Source organism: Paracoccidioides lutzii, assembly GCF_000150705.2.
Source record: "Paracoccidioides lutzii Pb01 unplaced genomic scaffold supercont2.32, whole genome shotgun sequence".
NCBI lineage: Eukaryota > Fungi > Ascomycota > Eurotiomycetes > Onygenales > Ajellomycetaceae > Paracoccidioides > Paracoccidioides lutzii.
The window spans coordinates 129,551-151,974 of NW_015440978.1; the positions used below are offsets into that span (position 1 = coordinate 129,551).

The following is a 22,424-nucleotide window of genomic DNA, read 5'->3' on the forward strand; positions in this document are numbered from 1 at the left end:
GCGGGGGAAAGGAGGCAATATAGATGTGTGTATATAGTAGCCGTTGCTCTTGTCGCTGATCCCGCCGAAATTTGCAATATAGGAACGGGGAAAAAAAGGTAAAATTATAAATAGACAAAACTCCACCCGCTCCAAGGTGCCAAAAATGAATGCGTGACGCTTAACAATCCGTATAGGAGACACAAAATCAATTCTATCAAGTCTTCTTCTTCCTGCTAAATTTTCTGCTCATTTTGAATAGTTTTGTCCTCAGCCAAGTAACGAATAAAACCCATGTGCTTTTTGGGCTCTCGAATTTATGACTGATATTGGCCTGCGGAAAGCCGGTGCCAGACTTCTCGGTCTTCTCATTCATAGACCTACGACCAGAACCATTGGCTTCCGACGATTTTCGATTCTCATTAAACCATGTACCCGTAGAAGAGGTGGTGAATGGTGGTTGAAAGTGATGTTCTCTCTTCTCCTGCCGGCGTAGTTCACGATCCTGGGCTTTCATATTTTGCTTCTCTAACTTGCGCAGTTTGGCAGCCTCTTTATCTTCAAATGCTTGTCGGGCAGCCTGGACTGCAGCAGCTCTAGCGGCTGGATCTGTGTTCGTGCGGGTCCTTGAACGAAAAGCGAAATCAAGGGAGCTTCTGGAAAGCGGCGACACGGTTTCATAGCTATCAAAAGTATGACTTGGCGGTGTTGGAGAAACGATGTTTGTCAATGAGCTTCCCGGGGCTAGATACAGTTGAGGTTCGATATTTAGGTCAGATAAAACCGGAGCAAAGACCTCTCGGGAGAAAGATATCCCGTTATCAAAATCAGTACCGAACCTACTGGCCTCTACTGAGTCGTCATGGTCGCTCTCAATAACAGAATTTTGATAAGAATGACAAATAGGTGGAGTATGAGGTCGAGGGGTCTGGCGCATTGGGTGGACATATTGGGAGCCAGGTTTATGCAGAGATGACCCAGTTGTGGCCGAAAATTGAGATGTCCCACTTGTAGATCTATGGTGGGAGGCGGGCCCAGTTCGACGGGAAGTGGCCGTGTCACTATATCGCCGGTCCCGTTCGAGGTTTGTATATATTCCCAATCCTTCGTTTTCAAGGACGGATCGATCTAGATCGATGGAGGTCGAGTCATTCTGCATCGATCGTTTGAGATGCGATCTGATGTTGCCCTTGTGTTTTGTCGATTTTATTTTGTTAACCTTCGGCGTGTACGCAGGAATAAATCGATCATTTCGCGGCCCACGTTGTATTAGGTTTGGAGAGGCGTGCATCCAAGTTGGTTTCGGTGCTGGTTGCAAAGCCAAAATGGCATCGTTGGTTACAAAGGCTGAGCGTCTATCGTTCGCAGCGGAGACGGGTTGTGGGTCTTCCAAACCGTCGAGACGAGAGGGGGAACTTGCTGAGTGGGGAGAGGAGCGGTTAGGTCGCCGTGTACTTACAAAACGCGTGGCCCTCACTGCAGCTCGAGCGTCTTCGTGGTATCCAAAATGCTGCTGGTGGTGATGATGGCTCACAGAGGCCTTTTTCAGCCCAGGAGAAGACATTTTTGCGGATTCTAAAAAAATTTCTTAAAAGAAATAGATTGAAGAAAGGTTACCCTTCCTATATATGCTTTAGAGATGGCTGTCAAAGATGCATCAAACTCAAGCAGCATATACCCGGACAGGCGTTTTTAAGAAGTGCGTTGCTTTTAGGGTTATTGTCAGTGATAAGACACCCAGTGCCGTTGTGGTCCCCGTGGAGACTATGGGCAACTTTATCCAAAATTTCCAAAGAGACCGTCTGCAAAATCGTTGAGGACCGTTCCGGATAGCAAAGGAATCACGGGCTTTAAAGGATATGTTATTTGGGTTGTTGTTGACCGGTAGACTTTCAACAAACGCGGTCGTATAAATGCTCAAAGTTCACAAGAGCAAAAAAAAAAATTGAAAAAGAAAAAGAAAAAAAGGTAGAGGCACCAAAGTCATGCTGTTGGTGATCGTGATAAAACATACATACACGGACGGAAAAGACGGAGGCAAAGTGACGGAGGGGCCACCAATTCCACGTCCAGCTGGGGTGGTTGAGCAGAGTGCTGGAGGAGGACGACAGCGTTGTCGCGGACGGTTTGTTGGGAGAATAATAATGATGATGAGAAGTTGGCAAACCGGGGTTGGCGGTGGTGGAAGCGATTACTGACTATTACTGGTCAGCCGTTGACGACGAGCCCATGGATTATTGAGGCGCATTCCGGGAAGAGGAAAGCAACTGGTGGGCGCTGGCTAGGCTGGTACGGTACGAGCAATACGCCAGATCTGGACGTGTATCGACGCCTCTGCGGGGGGCTGGCCGGTAATCTGGTACCGGCGGAAGGCGATGCGCACTCTAGTGGCTTGGCTTTCTTGGCAGGTTGATTACTCTGTGATTAGCTCAGCGGGGCGGGCGTATAACAAACTGCTAAGGCCCGGACCCTAATCACGTGCCTCCCCATAAATTTAGTTTAGATTTCAGCTGGCTAGTTCAATACAACCTCTCTGAAAAGCTGAGAATAATGGTGCTGATAATGACTCTATGTATTGTTTACATGTGTCTGAATGTTCTTGTGATACTTTGAAATAATCAATTTTGAATTAAGTAGAATATTTAATCTATCAAAGAAATATATAACAAATAAAAGAGAACAAACTCAACAAATATCTGAAAGTCAGATATAAAATAGAGGATTCTTATCAATATTTATATAATTTGCAAATAAAATAAATCAATAATAAACTTTAAAATAACCTAGTTAAAGATGACATGTGAAATGATAAGAGTAATTATAATAACAATGAAAAACTAATAAAAAATTAAAGATCATATATCATTAGTATAAAATTGAATAGATAAGAGTTAGTAAAAATATGAATTCTTTATTGAAAAAGTCAATATAAATCTAATAAATTTATTTCACTTGAAAAAATATCAATTATAGCAAAGATTATCAGTAAATTTAAAGATAGAAAAAAATTTTATCAAAATTTCTATTATATTAACTAACTCTATAATTTATTCAATATAAAAAAAAAATCCTCATAGCAAAATAAATTGAAAGTGATAACATATAAAATGAAAAGCAGAAGTTCTATGATGAAATCCTCAATACAAATATGCCCCTGTTGGTCGAATGGTTGAGGTGTTTGAATGACATGTAACGTGAGAAATCAAAAGCCGTGAGTTCAAATCCTATAGAAGAAATCTAAAATCTGATGAAATACTATCTGGCGCGCGTTATCTAGCTATGGGCCTACCCCACATATAACTTGCCACTATTCCTAAGCTGGAAACCATATAATGTCATCTGTAAATGTACAGTTACAAAATTCAAATTATTTTAACTAAATTTAATTTAAATCATTTAGTTATATTTAACCATGTCTAATTAAATTAAATTAAATATACTAAAATTAAAATAGAAAAGCTTTTCAATGTTTAAATGTATTATAATTACTGTATGAGTGTAGAGCTTATGAGTATATATAAACTAAAAATATGAAATCTTGAAATATTAAATAATAGACTGTTCAGAAGATAGAACAATAAAATTTTAAACTATTTAAATTTTTTTGGTATTGAACACTGAATATATTTTTTATATTTTTACTTTTTTTATTTGTAACAATGATAATTTTAATATTATGTTTTAAAATAAAAATAATGCTCTTTATAATTATAAATCTTAATTAAAATTTTTTATTATATAAAATAAAAATTTTAAATCTGTATTTTATAAAATGTTTGATTTTTTTCATCTCTTATAAATCTGATAAATTATTTAGTATTTGTAAAACTCAGAATAATATAAAGTTATTAAATTAATTATTTAAAAAATAAAAGTTTGAAATAAAATATTTTACTATTAAATAACTCAATCTAAATTAAATATAATTTTATTAGTAGTTAATAAAGTTACTTTAAATATTATAAGATTTAATTATCTTTATTTATATTACAAAATAAGTAATATTTAAAAATTTAAACTTTTGTAATAGTATTGACTTAAACTATATTTATTTTTCAACTAGATTTTTATATATATATTTTAAAACTATAAAAAATTTTACATGCAAAAATTATTATAAATGTAATAAATATTCTGACATATAAAGTAAATGTTCTTATTTTTATTATAAATGTAGTTAAATATAAAAGTATTACAATTAACATTTTGTTTTTTTGAATTTATAAAAAACATATAAAATTTTATAATAAAAATGAATAGATAAATTATATCTTTATTAAATATTGATTGAGATAGTTATAGATTATATTAATATAAATTTTATAATTAATTACTTATATTTTTGTATTTAAATTTTCTTTATTATATAAGTATTGTTAACATAACTATAACTAGTTAAAGTTTTGATATAATTAATATAATTAATTTGTATAATTATATATTCAACTTAATCTTTATATAGTCATTATAGTTATTGATTATATATATATTCAAATAATAATAATAATAATAATAATAATAATAAATAGAAAATCTGCTATTATTTAAGTAAATTAATTTGAATTGTATAATAATATATAATAGATTTTATTTTATAATATTTATAGAATTAAATTTTAACTATCAATTCAATTATAATAATTGAATTATCATTGTTAATAAAGTTATATATAAATTAATGCAATAAAAAAATATACTATAAGTGTGAATCTACTAATAAAAAAAGATAATATATATATATAACCACTGATAAATAATAAAATTATAAATTTTATAAAAATTAATTTATTAATAAAAAACTTTTATTATAATAAAATATACAGTTATATTCTTTGTGATCTAGTTGAGAAGAATAAAATAAAGCTACTGTATATAGACTCTAAAGTAAGTAAATAAAATAATTATATAAAGTCTCTAGTAAAGCTTACATTTATTGATTTTGTTATGAAAATTGGAATTAATAAACGTAATTTTAATTAAATATTTTTGTACTTGCTCTGAATTTTACTACGTTTTGTACAGACATCTTCCCTATTCTGGAAATCAGTGTCTGATTGTTGTAGCTAATTTTTATTACAGATTTAAATGATTTGAGCTGAGATAATTAATAAGGCGCGGTGGAAGAGCTTAGTGGGCGAATCACGCATTTGTCGGTAACGACCTCAGCTCCTGCAGAACGCGATCTCAAATCATCATCGACTTGCAACAACTTACGACATAAAGCTTCATCAGTAATAGCTGAGTTGTGTATGTATGCAAAGGCGGTTTTGGTAACAGTGAGGCTTTGGAGGTCAATAGATCCGGAAATCAGCATGACAGCATTCGCCACCATAAATTCTCCCCCGGTCAAACGCGACGAAGCAAACCCTGGAACCTAACTATGGCTTTGCCGTATATTGTTTCAGACCCCGCCTTTCTCCCACATACATTTTCCAACTTCAAGGGCAAAAGCGCTGAAACAAGCAACAAAATAGCCAACATTACATTACCTCTCTATAATGTTGTCGTTGCAACCCGATATTTTTGTGGGACTAAAACAGCACAAGTAACTGTGGAGTATCTATGGATGGTGACAGCAAAACACCCATCAATTAGCATTGGTCAAAAACGGTTTGGCTTCAATGACAATCGCCTGTCAGAGATGTCTCGGATGTTACTAATACCACAAAATTTAATATTAATTTATCTTCAAGTTTTTCTAAGGGGCTGGGTAACTACTATCGCTCCCTTGTCAAAAACATCACGGCTAAGAAGCACCGCCAAATCGAGTGCAGGACAGCCTGTCATTCTTCCAGGAGAAGTGAACAAGCCACTGAGATGGATCGGGCTAAACACCCACGACAGCGACACCGGATTGCCAGACTCGCCCCCATTGCTCAGCGCCTAATGTCCTCTTCTCTTTTATGCATGGATTGAAATCAGCCTTAGCCAACCGATCCAAAGACAGATGCCGATTGACCCCACAACAGGCATGTTTTGTCGAGGTGGCAAGAATTCATTTTTGGTTTAAGCGAGAAAACAAAAGGGATCACAGCCACACGCACGCTTTTGCTAAGTCCTCATATGCCCACAAAGGCAAACGGCAATGCGGGCCATGCATACGTGATTGGAGACATGGAATGCGATTCATGTATGGATACGTAATGTATATGTGAACGCACAGTACCTGCACACATTGGGCCCAGTAAACAAATCCTTATAACTTCGCTACCTGCAATTTGTTGATAGAGCAAGCCCAGCCTCGGATCCAAGCACCTCGCTCCTGGTATGGATCCCTCAGCCAGAATACCAGAGCTTCGGCATACATAGATATCCAAAAAGAATCCGAGACATATTTCAGCCTCCAAATTTACCATCAATTATTTTAGTTTATATTTTTCTCGCTTCCGTACTTTATCAGCCTCCAGTGTATTATCCTTATTGTTATCTTACCGCACTACATAACTTATAAAACCTCACCCTCGTGCACCCCACATATATTTATATCAATATTACCCTTTGACTCAACCCCTCTTTTACTCATGGTCGCCTTTTGCCGCATGACACGTCTGTCAGCGGAGCTGCCGCGGGGATCCAGGGAAGGCGGGGATTGTTGCATCCATGTGTTCCATCTCTCCGGTTAGACACACATGACGTACGTACTGACACATCGCCAAGGACGTTTGAGGATTCGATTTTAATAGGTATATGTGCTAACCCCTACAGTTCTTTCTATGGGTGAGCTGTTGATAGGGATCTTTGTCTGGCAGAACACGACATGCAGTTCAACTGTAACTTTCTGTAGATAAGGTAGTCTAGGCTCTGTCAAATATATTGTTGATAAGGTGCTGGAAAGTCAATATAAATTCGTGATGTTCTTTAGTCTAGATTTCATCCACGAGGATTAATTAGATAGACGGTTCATTAATTACAAAATGAGTGTCCTTGCTCTGAGTGCCCCTGCTCAGAACAGCGTTAAAGATTATGTATTAGTTACTGTCAGCATGTGATTTTAAGTTCTGATAATATTTGTCTGTGTCTCAAAATTTCAGTGTATATTATCATTGAAGCAACTTAAAAAACTGTTACTCTAATTGTTCCATCAACTGTTTCCTTTCTCGCTTTCCCACTTCTCATCTACCACTGCGATTACGATTCAAATAAGTGGCCTTGATGAAGAAGTCTTGTAGCTTCTAGTTTTCCCAATGTGTCAGCTATATCTATTCTGACGACACAGTCCTTCGCCTAACAGCTAGAATATATGAATCGATACAGAATATAATGATGCACTAGATAGCATTTGATAGCATTTTTAACCTACACAGTAGAATTTATTACTTATACATTTCAAGGAAGCTGTTTTAAAATGAAAACCTAAATACAGACATTTGAGTATCAATGTTAAATTCAGACGCATCCACATAGCTAAATTCTCTCTTAAACACATGTTGCTGAGGCAGTCACCCCCACTGCATGTAAGTAAACAGACTGTATAATGATGAAATAAAAGAAGAGATTTTAACTTATATTATTAAAATTCTTTACAAATATAAAAATCCTTTAAAAAAACTGATATTTTTTATAAAAATCAATATCAATTACTTAAAAAATATATTTATATATTAAAGAAAAATATTAAAATATTTATATAAAAATTTTATATAGATAAATATTATAATTTTATATTGAATAAATATATATAATAATTAAAAAAATTTAATTTGAAATATATATTTTTTTATAAAATTATATACTTTTTTTTAAAAAAATAATTAATTATACTACTATACAATTTACGTTTCATATGAATGTATTACATCAAAATAATAAAAACATCAAAATGATAAAAATCTTAAATCACATTCTTATTATTGCACTTTATATCAATAATTAGTAGCTAATATATAATAAAAAGATTATTTACATCATTCTCAGTATGTGTGTCATCTTCAAATCAATTTAATTTCTCTTCTATCAGTGATGTAAATAAATTATTATTAATTTTCATAAAATTAATTTCAAATTTTTATTGTTTTTTATTCTGCTCTTTTTCATCTTCATTATTCTTATAGTGTTTGATTTTTCTATTGATATCTTTAAAAATAAAAACTTTCTCTACTTGAATTTAATGACAGATTATTTTAGCTCTACAGTATTTACTAATATTGAGAAAGTTCTTTAATTCAGTAATTTATTACTCATTAAGTTCTGTATGAATTAGAGTTACTTTGAATATCTTGTTTAAATAATATATCAAAATGAGTGATTTTAATTCAAAAGTATTTTTAATATTTTATATAGTATTTTTTATAATATTAATATAGTATTTTAGCTTTTAAATTATTTTTGATGAGAATAGCTGAGAAAAAGAGATAGATATATGATCTGAATTATTCTCATCTTTATAAATATGTAGTGAAGGAGGTAATGAAATTCACTATTTATTAGTATCAAGAACTTGATTAGAATTTCATGAATATATACTATATTGAGCTTATTTTACAGCTATTATATCAGATTTAAAGATCTGCTTTTATATAGCTAAGAGATTTTATAGAAACTGCTGTTTTCCATACTTAATAAGATTATGATATAGAATATAGTTAACTACTTTTGAATAATAATATTTATATTACTGAAATAATAAACTATTCAGAAATTGAAGCAAATGAATGACATATGATAAAAATTTATATAGAATTATCTTATAAAGATCTATATATTATATGAACTTCTCAGTGATATAAAATTCAGAATTATTCATTAAAAATAATTGATAATATTTTTTCTATCTCTTTTCTGTAACAATATTAAAATATTTAATTTATTTAAATTTAATCTCATTATTTATAAATTTAATATCTGATATAGTAATTCTATAATTGCTAAGTAAATCTATCTATGTATGTCAATTCTTCAAATATATTTTGAAGATTAAAATTATTAATAATAAAATGATATAATTATTCATGAATACACATTCAATGACTGTAATCAAATTTTTTGAAACGGATGAAAAGATGATAAAGTTAACTTCTTTAAAAGTAATTATAACTCATTTTTCACATTCTTATCCTTCTTGAAATTTAATCTCATCAAAGTTATATATATCATAAGTATAAAATTGATACTGCTCAAATAAAATCTAAAGATATTTAAATTATATATTAGTATATTTAATATTTTCAATAGCTATTCTCTTTGAATTCATTAACTTCTGTTTCACTTTCTTATACTCAAATAAATATTTAATAAATCTATAAGTTTATATCTTATTGACTTTTGAAGAGAAGATAGTAGAATCTATGTGTTGATATCTAAGTATTGAATTTGTAAAATCTTTAATATGTTCAGCTATGAGAGAATAATTTTTTTTCATCAAGTAACTTGATTTATTATTTAATCATATTCTTCTAACTTTTAGTTAATCTCTTGTTAATTGAAATCTTTATAGTATTTAGATTTTTTTATTAATACACACTCTGAGATATTGATAAGAAATTTTAAATTCTTATGACGGAGACAGTATTTTAAAATTTAGGTTTTTTTGATGATAAGTAACTATTATAACTTTAATATATATGTAAATAAACAGGTATTTAATTGCTAACTATATAAGCTATCTGAGTAAATACTAAGATGATTTCTAAAAGATGAGTTCAGAGAAGATTCTATTTATATAGTTCTTTTCTTAGTATTTTTCTTAGCACAGTTGTCATGTGATTGCTACATTTACATGTTATTCATGTGTGAGGTAATTGTAGGGTTAATTGCTATACTAATACCTAGGCAGTTTATAATTACTATGTTCAAATAGTTGCAATTATCATTCACTTTAATTTTATATTATTGAGAAGGCTATAAATCTTATTCTACACTACCACATTACTCTCCTTTGAAGTCTAGATATACTCTCATATTGATAGATTATTATTCACTTCATCTGCTAGATAGTCATCTTTTTTTCAAACCTTCAGTCATTTATTCAATCACTTTAAGAGCTTTAATTTTATTGAATTTACAGTATCAAATTCTCAAATCAAATGTAGAGATCTTTTTAGATTTTGTACTGAATATCATGTTGAATTATCATCAAATTCTAGTCATTTTACCTAGTATTGAAGCTTCTTATAGGAGACTCAGCTTGCTAGAACATTCTCAACTTCTCAATTATTTTCATTCTTTATCTTAATCAGTTCTAATATCTTATTTAATTATCTTAGTAAAGAGTCATTCATAACTTTCTATAATTTATCAGAGGAGAATATTAAGTAAATCTTTATACTGTTTAGTAGTCTTAGTTTATAGCTGTTATTCACTATCTCAATGATATTAAAGAAGTCTTTATTTTACTTCATGAGCTTTCTGCTAAACTGTTGAGTTCTATAGTTCTTAAGTGACAAGAAGATCTTATTTTATATCTTAAAGTTTAACTTTTAGCAGTGCTTATTGATCTATAATTTTATAATTTCTTTTATTTTTTTCACATTATTTACTGATAGATTTCAGATTATCTTCATTTGAATGATATGCTATTTGATAAATTTTTGTTTAAGCTTTTCTCCTCTAAGTAGTGTTTTTGACAGTAGCTTTTAATCAAAGAACATTCAAGATTCATATTTATAAGTAGTTTGAAAGGGTATTATCTTAGTTAATTTATTCATCAGGTCTTCAGCTGTGTAATTTATCATTAACAATTACTCATTTCAATTATTCTAATAATAGTTTACATATGAACAGAGCTTGATTATCAGATATTGATTAACAATCTCAATCTGACTATTTATTTATGCAAGATGAGCTGATGATAGCTTTAGTTTAACTCTCAATCATCTGATGAACTCCCTTCAAAAGTCTGAGATAAATTGTGATTCATAGTCTAATGCAATTGAATCTGATGCTTCATAATACTCATAGTAGTGCTTCAAGAATAGTTTTATCAGCTCTTTGATATTTGTCTTTTTTATAATAGAAATAGATATAGATTTCTTATTTAATCAATAGATAATTATCAATATTATATTATAACCTTTTTTTATTATAGAGTTATTCATAAAGTTCATTGATATATGCTGTCAGGCTCTACTGAGAATACATAGCAGCTTCAGCAGTTTTGAAGTTTTATTATAAAAGATCTTCATTTGTCAGTATATCAGACAATTATTCACATACTGATTAATATCTTTGATTTAATCATTTCAGTAGTATCTTATCTTCATCAGCAAGTGTAGCTTTTTCTTTTCAAAATGTGCAATTGATGACTGCTTATAAATCTCTTTAAAAGATGTGTTCAGAGATTAGAATCTTTCTCAATTGATATCATTAAGTGCTCTTCAAAACACAAAAGTTCATTTATCAGTTCTCAATACTGTTCTTTCTATTGTACTTTTTTACATTATAATTTTAGTAATTCTATCTCTTTATTTCTTATCTTAATTTCATCAAAAATATATATATCTACATCTAAAGTCTTAATTTTAATAGATTCTTTGATGATTTTTAAATTCAATCTTTTTAATTTGAAAAATAGTTATATCTGAGTACTCTTACTATCTTTCTAAATCTTTGAATAACTCAGTACATCTATTAGTATACTCTGATATTTAGATTGATGTTGAATTAGAAAGTAGAATCAGAAGAAAAACTCTGCTCATTATGCTTGTTAGATATTAAGATTTTTAATTGTTATAAAGTACTTAAGAGCTCAATGATCAGTTAGAATATTGAATTTTTTTGATCTCTGAAAATTTTTTAGCTTAGCTCATCATTTTATCAATGCTCTCACAATTACTAGTATTTTCTTATCATGAATTTTATAATTTTTTTCTACTTCACTCATAGAAGCTAAGTAAAAATAATAGAATATCACTGTTTATTCTTATATAGCTGAGATAGAACATCAACTATAGCATCATCTGATATATTCATCTTTATTTGCATCTCTCAATTTAAGTTATAATGATAGAGCATTGAGGCTTCAGACAGAGCTCTTTTTATTTGATTAAAGACACACTAGCAGATCTTATTTCATTCAAAAAACTAATTCTTCTGAATGAGTTTAAATAGTGACTTTATAATCTAGCTATATTTCTTAATAAAACATTAATAGAAGTTGTAAAATTTCAAGAAGAATTGAATTTCTTTTAATATTCTAGACACTGTTTATTATAATATCACTATAATATTTTCTGAGTTCACTTTGATCCTCTCATCAGTGATAATAAGACTCAAATATTTTATCTGTTGAATATAAAACTCACATTTTAAGATGCTTGTCTATAGTTTAATTTTTCATAATCTAATCAATATTTTCTTGACATATTTTTTGTATTCTATTAAGATTTTGCTGTAGATTAGCGGGCTATTCACAAAAGCAGTCATAAACTGATTCAAGTAGTTAAAAAGAGTAGTATTTATGAAGTGCTGAAAGATTACTGAGTCATTGCTTAAGTCAAAGAATATAATCTTGTATTTATAGATTTTATAATATGTTCTAAAGGCTATCAAATCTTCAATTTCAGAGTGTATATATATTCAATAGAAGTCTTGATGAATGTTCAATTTGATAAAGAATTTGATTTTATTTAACTGCTTTCTAAGCTTATCAACTAGTGAAATCAGATATTGATTCTTCTTCTTTGAAATTGTATTAAGTCAGTGATAATTTATATAGAATCTCAGCTTGCCTGCTGTATGAGCTATAAGAATTGAATATACAAAGAAGAATATTACTGATAAGATAAAACTCTTCTTTAGATTAATCTCAAGATACTACTTGACTATCTCAAGCTTTTTCAAACTCATTCAATATAATGATATATGACTAATAGCTTTATTTGACTTCCTACTTCTTTCATAATAATGAAAGATTATTTTTTTAATGAATGTTATTCTTTACTACTTGTCTGATTTATTTCTTCATTGAGCTTTTATATATTTTTCTGTGATCTTCTGCTTGAATTTCTCATTGATAAGTCTGTAATAATAGTCTGCATTTTATTGATACTCTGACTTCATACCTGATCTCTTTAAAATCTTTCTTGAGATTATTATATTATATTCTTCTGATATATTATCTGCAGATGTTCATGTATTTGATTATATTAAATATTGATTTTTCATATCTAGTCAGATCTCTTGCTTTGTCAGTCAAAACTATTTTAGAATTATATCAGTGCTTTTCAAATCTATTATTAGTATTAATATATTAAGAAATCTTTATTTATTTATTCAAAAATACAGTGAAATGACTTCTGTAATTGAAGTTTCTCTTTGATTATTGAGTTTCACAATCTGATAATTCTTCTTCAGCTTATTAAAATTTACTTCTAAGGCTTTAACACATCTATATGTAAAGCTTATATCAATAAGAATATTGTAATTTGCTTTAAAATCTACTAATATTTTTGTAGAAATAGTATATTCATTAAAAGCTACTTTAGTATATATAGTAAAAGAATTTTCACTCATCAATTGATTCATATTTAAAGTTTCTAGTATAATTATTTTATCTAAGAAGAGTTTTTTCAAATTTAAACTTTTTCTGAATCAATGACAGTAGTTTTAATATTTATTTTTTTTAGTTCTATCTCTTATTTATATGAGCAACTTTATATTATATGATCTTTGCTTTAGCAATTGAAGCATTTTATATTCTTTTTCAATCTTTATTCTTTAGTCTATTCTCAGTTATTTATATCAATATGACTGAAGTTCTTTTATAGCTATTTTAAATCATTGAAGTTTCTTTATAACTGAGTAGTCATTAGTTGTTTTGACTAGACATACTTTTAAAATAATGAGTAATTCAGATGTAGATGTCTTGAACTTCATGAAAAATACTACAATTGATGTATATAACTGTAATTATTTATTAAAAAGTAAAGAAGATCTTGTGAAGAAAGTCTATTTTATAATCCTTATTATAAATCTGAGCTTCATCTGTCAGATATAAGAACTTAGTCATAAATATATGATAGTTATCTTTATTTCTCATTATTAGTCATCAGTATTTTATCTTTATATTCTCAATCTTATTAATATTCTCATATATTTCTTGTAGGTATTTAAATACTTTTTTAGCTATTTCAAATTTCTTAAAATAATTTTTCTTTATTTTTGAAGCTAAGTATCTGATAGCTTTTTTCTCAGTTCAATTTTTAATATTAATAATATAGCTTTCTTTAGTTGAAAAATAATTTACATTGATAGCTAGTTTCTATTTCATTTGAGAGAGTCAGTTTTCAAATATTAGTTCTTATTCATTGATGAGATGCCTAGAGTTATTAAGCTTGACTGGTTATTATATCTGTTAAATGTTTATCAATTTGATTTAAGAGACTAAAGAGTTCATAGTCTGCTGTAAGATATTTTATTTCTCTATCAAGCTGTTCACTTGCTGATTAAATTCAGTTATTTGCTTTGTCTGCTCATCTTATTCTACTTTAATTCTTTCTAGAATATCTATTATCTTATTTATGAGATTAACAATCTCTTAATATACTCAATTTGAATTTTCTTCAATTGATATAAGAAATTATTTCTTTTATATAAGATTTCTTGATTTTATATTTCTCTCAGTCAAGGTCATTATATCTTAGTCTAATCTTCATAGATAATTAGACTTTCTAATTACTTCTGATATCTTACTAGTATTTTCAAAGATTTAAAATAAAAGTTAATAAAAATTTTCAGAGATTTTTTATCTAAAAAATCTACTTTAAAAAGAGTAAAAAAGTTATTAATATTAGTATTATATCATAACTTCAATCTAGATATAGATAAACAGATATTCAATTGTCAATTAAATAAGCTATTTAAGTAAATACTAAGATAATTTCTAAAAAATGAGTTCAGAGAAGACTCTATTTAAATAGTTCTTTTCTTAATACTTTTTTTAATGTAGTTGTCATATAATTATTATATTTATATATTATTTGTGTGTGAGGTAATTGTGAGGACACTAAGGTAAATGAACTAAGTGTTAAAAGGAAGCGTGAGAAGCTCTATAATTAAAATTGTAGAAGGGCAGGTATATTGACACTGCAAGTGCTATGAAGAGAAGAAGATAGCAATGAATAAAATGTATATATAGAATTGAATAGTAGTTAATCACTGAATCTCTCAAAGAAACTTTGAGAATTCAAAGTATTTATATATATGAATGAGGAGCAATAGATTTTATCTTTAATCTTTTATAAAATAGAGATTAACAAAGCAGTAATCTGAATCTTCATAAAATACTGATTCTATTCTTCAGAAAGTGCTGTTGCTAAAGAATAGATTTTTGAGAAATGCTGATTCTTTAAAAAAATGCTGATTCTAAAGTGCTTTGATAAGCAATATGAAGATAAGTACTTTAGTAAGTGAGTGTAATAAGCAGTGTGAGGACTTAGAGAATCTGATTCTAAAGTGTTTTGATAAGCAGTATGATAAACAGTATGAGGACAAGAAGCTAGTATAGAGAGTTTTGGCATCACAGTTGCTCTCTTTTTCATAGATGCTGATCTTAGCAGCTCTAAAAGATAGTTGTTTTTTGAATATAGAGATAAGATATGAGTGTGAAGTGTTTATTGATATAGAGGATAACACTTATGATATTTATTCAGTGATATTAATAGACTGATTATGTGAAATAATTATCATAAAAGTATTTATTGCTATAAGAATAAAGAGAAAAGATATCTTTTACTCTTTAAACTTTTCTTTCTTTATAATCTCATAATTAGAATCATTATAAATTTCTTGTAGTTGCTGCTATCTCTGATTTTGAAAATTTTCTCATTTCTTTCTTACTTTTATTAATATGATAGAATTAATTTCTGTACTCTTTGAGTAAGTGCTTCTATTTTTTAATGTGTTTGATATCATCATATATGTGATAATAGTTTAGCAGATCTACTGAGTCATAGTTTATGATTATTTAATCATATAATTGACTTTATCTTAAAGATATCTTCTGTAAGTGATACTTACTTAAGCTAAGTAATTTGTCTGTGATGTATAATTATTCTTACTGTGAGAAATGCTGTAGTCCTTGCTGTCTTGTACATAAGTCATATATTTGAATAAGCATAATATATCTTTAGCTTCTTTACTTATTGTGATAACTAATAATTATTTATCTATCTTGCTTTTTCTTCTGAGTTGAGTCAGCTGCTTGTTTTTTAAAGCTTTTTGTTCTTTGCAAAGTGAATGAGATCAGTAAAGTCTCACATTATCAAGTCATGCTGCTGCATCTAATAACAGTGTTGACAGCTATCTATTATGCTATGCATTCAGTGAAAGCTCATACTACTATCTTGATTGATGTTGCCTGTTGTACTCAATGCTAGATTGAGACTCTAGATATATTAATAGTATACTCTGAAAATAAGAAGTGAGAGAATATGAAGGAAGAAGTTGTATGTGAGATGAAAAACTCTAAATTAACTGAGAAAAAGAGTATTGAGCTTGAGAAGAGAAGAATTACTGTTCCTGAGTAGCATATGATGACTGTGATAATTGTGAATAGAAATTAAGTCAGAAAGAACTAGAGATATATATCTAAGCCCTTGACTTATTCAGACAATAGTGAAATAAATTTTTTCTAAAGATTTGATAATTTTTGATACCTTGCTTACCTCATTAAAATCACATTAAAAAAAATTAATTTGAGAAAAAGTAGTGAAAAGAGTACATGCATAAGAGAGAATTAGTGCTTAATATATTTCTTAAACTGAGTTCAGCACACTTGTCACTATAATTTCTATTGTTTAAAAATATCAAATATATTAGTCTTTTGAATATTTTTAAGAGATTCTCATATATCATTAGAAGATTTATAGTTCTTTCAGTATACATAATATTATTTTTTACTCTGATATTTCTCTTTTTTATATATCTTCTGAACTTGAAATTTTTTCTCATCATTCACTAGCTCTAATGCTGAAGGTGAAGTAGTATTATTTTTCATTTTATAAGATTCAAGTAGTAAAATATGAAAGATAAAATGAATATTGCATATTGAGTATAAAAGAAAGAGTTTATATATCTGTATATTTTAAGATTTAATGATTTGAAAGAATCAATAAATTTATGATTCAATTTTCTAGTAAAAAAAAGTATGTAGAAATTTTTTATATTAAGAGGTACTCAGTTCTTTATATGAAAGCACTTTGCACTGTGTTTGAAGTTATAGTATATTTTTTGTGCAGTTTTAACCTTTTTCAGTTATTTTTAAATCTTTTTTTATATTATTTATATTTCTTTAATCTGATTGATTATTTCGATTGAGCTTGAATAGAGTAAATTACTGACATTAATTTAAAAGATAAGTCTGTAGCTGAGGAGTATATAAGCTAAAACTTTATTGATTGAGCTATATTATAAATTGTTATAGATGAACTGTGCTAAAAACAATTATCTATCTCAGTTATTCTGATGAAAATTTATGAAGCATTGAAGATAATACTTCAGTATCTGATTCTGATATTCAGTTTGACTATCTATCTGTGAATAAAAGACTATGAATAGTCTTCATTTAATTTTAAATAAATAACAGAGAGTTGATCAATATTGACTTGTGAAAAAAGCTTCTTTGTCTGAAATATAATTTTCAGAAATATCAAAGATGCTATAAGTATAAGTATAGATAATGTTTACAAAACCTTCTGTAGTAATATCTTTTGTACATAGAATATATAAAACATATTTGATTAAGATATTAATTAAGACAAGAATTACATTATAAGTTTTATCTAGCCAGATGTTGACTGAGAGACTAGTGATGGAGTTCATATTGATAATTTATCATGAATTGATTGATATAGAAATTAAGTCAAGTTTATTATAGTGTTTGTAACAGTGCACTTTCATTCTCTGACAAGTATCACAAATATAAACATGTTTAGTGATATTCTGAGTAAGATTATATCAATAGTATTTACTTTAAACATATTCAATAGATTATTTTATATCAAAATAAATCTCTTTGATTAGTACTTGTTATAGCAGAATATAAACTCTATTATTTATCTGAAATAGACTATTTTTTGAGATGATTCAGAATATGCTACTACTCAAGATTATATCTTTATCTCTTATCTTCTGCTTCTTTGTTATTGCAAAAAAGTCTGAGTTCTATATTTAAATAAAAAAAGAGATAAAAGATTCTGACATATCTATATATACTGATTTAAAAACTATAGCAGTGTTAATCAATAGTCTGAGAATATTTTAATTCTTAAGATATTTTTTTAAAACTAGATTTCTTTCTCTTAAAGATTTTTTGATCAACATGTTGAGTGATTTCAATGAGTGTGATATGAGCTTGTGAGTGAGCATCTAATATAGTGATAAGAGAGAATCTATACTCAGAGTAAAATTTGAGAGAGGTTCAGAGCTCAGAGTGTCGAGATTAAGAGATTTCACATATAGTATATACTTTTGATCATAGATTCACATGCAGTTAGCAAAAATTGTAAGTTTTTCATTAGAGTTAAATTCTCAATTCTGTTTGACACTGTGTCAGAGCTTCTATTACAAGATAGAAAATATGATCTCATTATGAAAAGAGTTAATATAATTTATATAGTGACTGAGTTCATCAGCTAAGTTTATTTATCTGAGCATTGATATAAAATGAAAATATATACTAAAAGTGCTTCTGCTCATCTTAACTGATATCAATTCAATGTTTTAATTATTATAAAATATAGAAAATTGACATGATCAGAATAGACAAAAATTAAATATTAACTTTCTTTTATATACTAATATCAATTTTGAAAGATGCAATAATTGCAAGATGTTCTTTGTCATGAGTATCATATTATATTTCTGTATTTAAAAGTTTATAAGATCAGAATATAATTAAATGTTATTGATCATCATCTTATTTTTGAGAAATAATGATAGTCACTGCTGCTATATAAATATTAGATTCAATTTGAGTTTCTCAGGTTGAGTCAAAATAAGTGAGTAGAAGAGCTAATGTAAAATATTCTTTTAGATTGTCAAAGATGTATTGAGTATCTTTTGTTCATATGAACTATAACTTTCATTCTCTCTTCTTTGAGATCTTTATAAAATCAAAAAGAGATTCTGTGATTTTGAAGTAGTTTTTAATAGAGTAGTAATAAAAGTTTGCAAATATTAAGAAAGTTTAAACTTTTTTAACACTAGTTAAGACTGATCATTCTGTAATAATTATCACTTAATCTAATTTTATTTTAATACTCTGAAATTCAACAATGAATCTCAAAAAGGAGGTTTTATTTTTGACAAACTTATATTTAATATATTTTGTAAATAGATTCATACAGTCTAGATATTCAAATATTTTTTATATATATATCTTATACTCATTTATTGAGTTTGAATAGATAAAAATATCATATAAATAAATAATATAGTATATGTCAAAAAGGTCTGCTAGAGTGTAATTTATATAGGCTTAAAAGATGGTAAAGGCATTTGTGAGCTCAAAAGTCATAACACTCTACTTAAAATAATCATATCATGTGTAAAATACTATTTTTTATCTATCACTGCACTGAATACATATTCTGTAATAAGCATCTCTAAGATCAATCTTGAAGAAGACTTGTACTTTGAAAAGTCTATTTAACATCTTATTCACAAGAGGTAATAAATATTTATTTTTGATTGTGAGATGATTTAGATTTTTGTAGTCTATACAGAGTTATAAATCTTTATTCTTTTTTAAAATAAAGAGAATAAAAGTGTCTGCAAAGCTCTGAAAAGAAAATATTTAGTCTCTTTTCAGTGTACTATTCAATTAGTTCTGAAGAGTTTTCAACTCTATTTCAGAGAGATTGTAGATAGATATGAATAAGAATTTGACTTCTTTCTCAAGATCAAATTGAGTGCTCTGCATCAAATACAGATATGTTAGACATACTTATCTCAAAGAAAAAATATATATATAATTATGCATAGTCAGGTAAATCATTGATGAAAGCTGTATTAGTAAGTAAATTGACTTTTGATAGTATTAAGATTTCAGAGAAAAACTCAGAGATCTATAAAATTAAAATAGATACTATTATAAGTATATAGTCAAAAGTATCAGTGAGTAATTTATTAGTAGTATCTATCACACTTAGAGCTCTCTTTTTGTAAAGGGTTAAGCTCTAAGAACTAGAGGCTAGTCCTCCTATATAACAAGGATGAATTGCTTGAGAAAGGGAAGAAAAGAATGAGGTAAGAACTTGAGCTTAAGCAGGCTCACATAGCATGATCATGTGCACACATGCAAATGATGACTAGGCTGAGTCAGCCAGTCAGAGCAAATCTAGAGGTTCAATCTCTTATAATACCCCTCTTCTCCCTTTTTGTTGTGGGCCTTTACAACTATTTAAAGCTCTCTTTACATCTAATTTTGCCTGCTGAGAGGCCTCCCAAGTGTTCAAGGCCTTCACTTCTTGTAGGAGACTCACATCATTTCATATAGGCTCAGTCCAATCTACTCATTTAATGAGGTATTACTTTTTCCTCTAGTAGGTTTGTTTATCTCAAATTTCCTCAATCTCAAACTCAGATCCTTTCAAGGTCTCTATAGTAAGTGATTGCTAGTCAGTTTGCCTCTGACTAGGCAAGGAATCTGTTGCTACTGCATGTAGAAGCTTTACATTAAAGACATTGTGAATGTCAGATGAGATATTCAGTTGATAAGCATGAAATTCTATCTTTTCTAGCATAGTATATTGATTGTATTTCACATCCAGCTTCTTGCACAGGTGATTAGTTCTCATATTCTTTAAGCTCAACCAGACCTTATCTCCAGGTTGAAAGCTTGAAGTCAGGTCTTTTCATCTATTTGTGTATTTCTCTTGAGATTGCTAAGCATCTGTCATTTTTACTTGAGCTCACTTCAACACTTCATAAGTCTTCCTCATATAATCATCTGCAAACTCAATGAGATTATGTAATATTTCAATGAGAGGTGCATCAACTATATCAATGAAGAAGATATGGAAAAGGTGTATTAAAAAGAATGAGCTCACACCTGTTGAGACAGCATCTCTATTATTGATGATCAGCTCTGCTAGAGGAAGTCATTCACACCAGTCATCTTGTTGAAAGCTAATGTACTTGTGTAGATAGATTTTCAGAGTCTGATTTATTCACTCTGTAGCTCCATCAGTCTCTGAGTGATAGGCTGTGAAGAGTCATCTCTTAATGTCTAATTTCTCACACACCTGAGTTCAAAACATGCTTGTGAAAGCTGACCCTCAATCTGACACTATTACCTTAGAGATGCTATGTTGAGAGATGATGTTGTGAAAGAACACTTTAGTCACTGTCTTCACATCAGTTTTCTTAACTGTTTTTAATATAACCCCCTTGATTAGTCTGTTCATTATAATCATGATGTTCATATATTCTTTAGAGCTCAGTAAGTTCATGATAAAGTTCATGAAAAGCTTCTGCCACATGTGTTCAGGAATGGGGAGAGGCTTAAGCAGTCCTTGATGTCAATCTCTTCATGTGGTGTTTGATCTGCAAAGATGGCAGTTTCTGGTCATTCTTCTCACATCAGTGGCATAGCCTGACTAGTAGAACTCACATCTTAGAACTCCTGCCATTTGCTCTCACCTGGGATAGCTGGTAAAAGATGAGTCATAAGTCTCATGCACTAACCTGGTTCAAAGAGGTTTGAAGTCTGGCATCTACTTACAATCTCAAAAGAGAAGCTCCCTGTTCTCATTTAAAGAGCACTCAGAGATGGAGGCCTTAATGCTGAGTTCAGAAGGAAATCTGAATCTTCTCTCATGAAGGATTTACTTCAGATACTGCAGAATCTTATCATTTTTGTGAGTCTCATTTCACTGAGCTTGAAGAGACATCTCAGATTTCACACTGGCAGCAGTCACTATTGATTTTATTCCAGGTGCCAGTACATTAAACTTAAGTAGTTGAGCTTGCCTCTGCTTGATTCTCTCATTATCAGTGCTCTGTGACATGTTCTGCTCTCTTCACAATAGGGTGTCTGGTCCAGCATTCAACTTCCCTGGCCAGTAATCAATTCTGAAGTTGAATTGATAGAGAATATCCATCCAACATAGCTGTCATTCATTTAGTCTGTGTGTAGTCATGAAGTATTCTAGATTCTTATGATCTATGAGAATTTTGAATTCTTTTACACTTTGTAGCTTAGTGTCTCATTTCTTTAAACACTCAATTATTGCTAATAACTCCTTATCATGAATCTTGTAGTTGCATTCCGCAGGTGAATGCTTGTGAGAGAAGAAGGCATATGAGTGTAGAATGCTCTGCTCATCATATTGTAGCAGCACTTCTTCTGAGACATAATCTGAGAAGTTTATTTTCAATATAGTCTCATAGTCAGAGTCAAATTGAAGCAGGATTGGAGCAGAGATAAACATTGATTTTAGATGCTTAAAAGCTTCCTCAGCCTTGCTCATCCACAAAAAAAGAACATTCTTATGTGTAAGAATTGT

At 29.1% G+C, this 22,424-nt stretch overlaps 3 protein-coding genes across 3 annotated transcripts; 2 read left to right on the forward strand and 1 right to left on the reverse strand.

Moving 5' to 3' along the window:
* Window positions 1-196: 196 nt before the first annotated feature.
* On the reverse strand, window positions 197-1,543 carry PAAG_08343 (hypothetical protein; the record flags this gene model as incomplete). Its single annotated transcript, XM_002789701.1, has 1 exon — window positions 197-1,543. One exon carries the CDS (start codon window positions 1,541-1,543, stop codon window positions 197-199), a length of 1,347 nt encoding a protein of 448 aa, XP_002789747.1.
* Window positions 1,544-1,964: 421 nt separating this feature from the next.
* PAAG_08344 (hypothetical protein) lies at window positions 1,965-2,392 on the forward strand (the record flags this gene model as incomplete). Its single annotated transcript, XM_015846485.1, has 2 exons — window positions 1,965-2,108; window positions 2,192-2,392. 2 exons carry the CDS (start codon window positions 1,965-1,967, stop codon window positions 2,390-2,392), a joined length of 345 nt encoding a protein of 114 aa, XP_015701149.1.
* Window positions 2,393-5,359: 2,967 nt separating this feature from the next.
* On the forward strand, window positions 5,360-5,866 carry PAAG_08345 (hypothetical protein; the record flags this gene model as incomplete). The annotated part of the gene is made up of 2 exons (XM_015846486.1): window positions 5,360-5,613; window positions 5,683-5,866. The coding sequence occupies 2 exons, from the start codon at window positions 5,360-5,362 to the stop codon at window positions 5,864-5,866; spliced, it is 438 nt and encodes a 145-aa protein (XP_015701150.1).
* Between the last annotated feature and the right edge of the window lie 16,558 nt (window positions 5,867-22,424).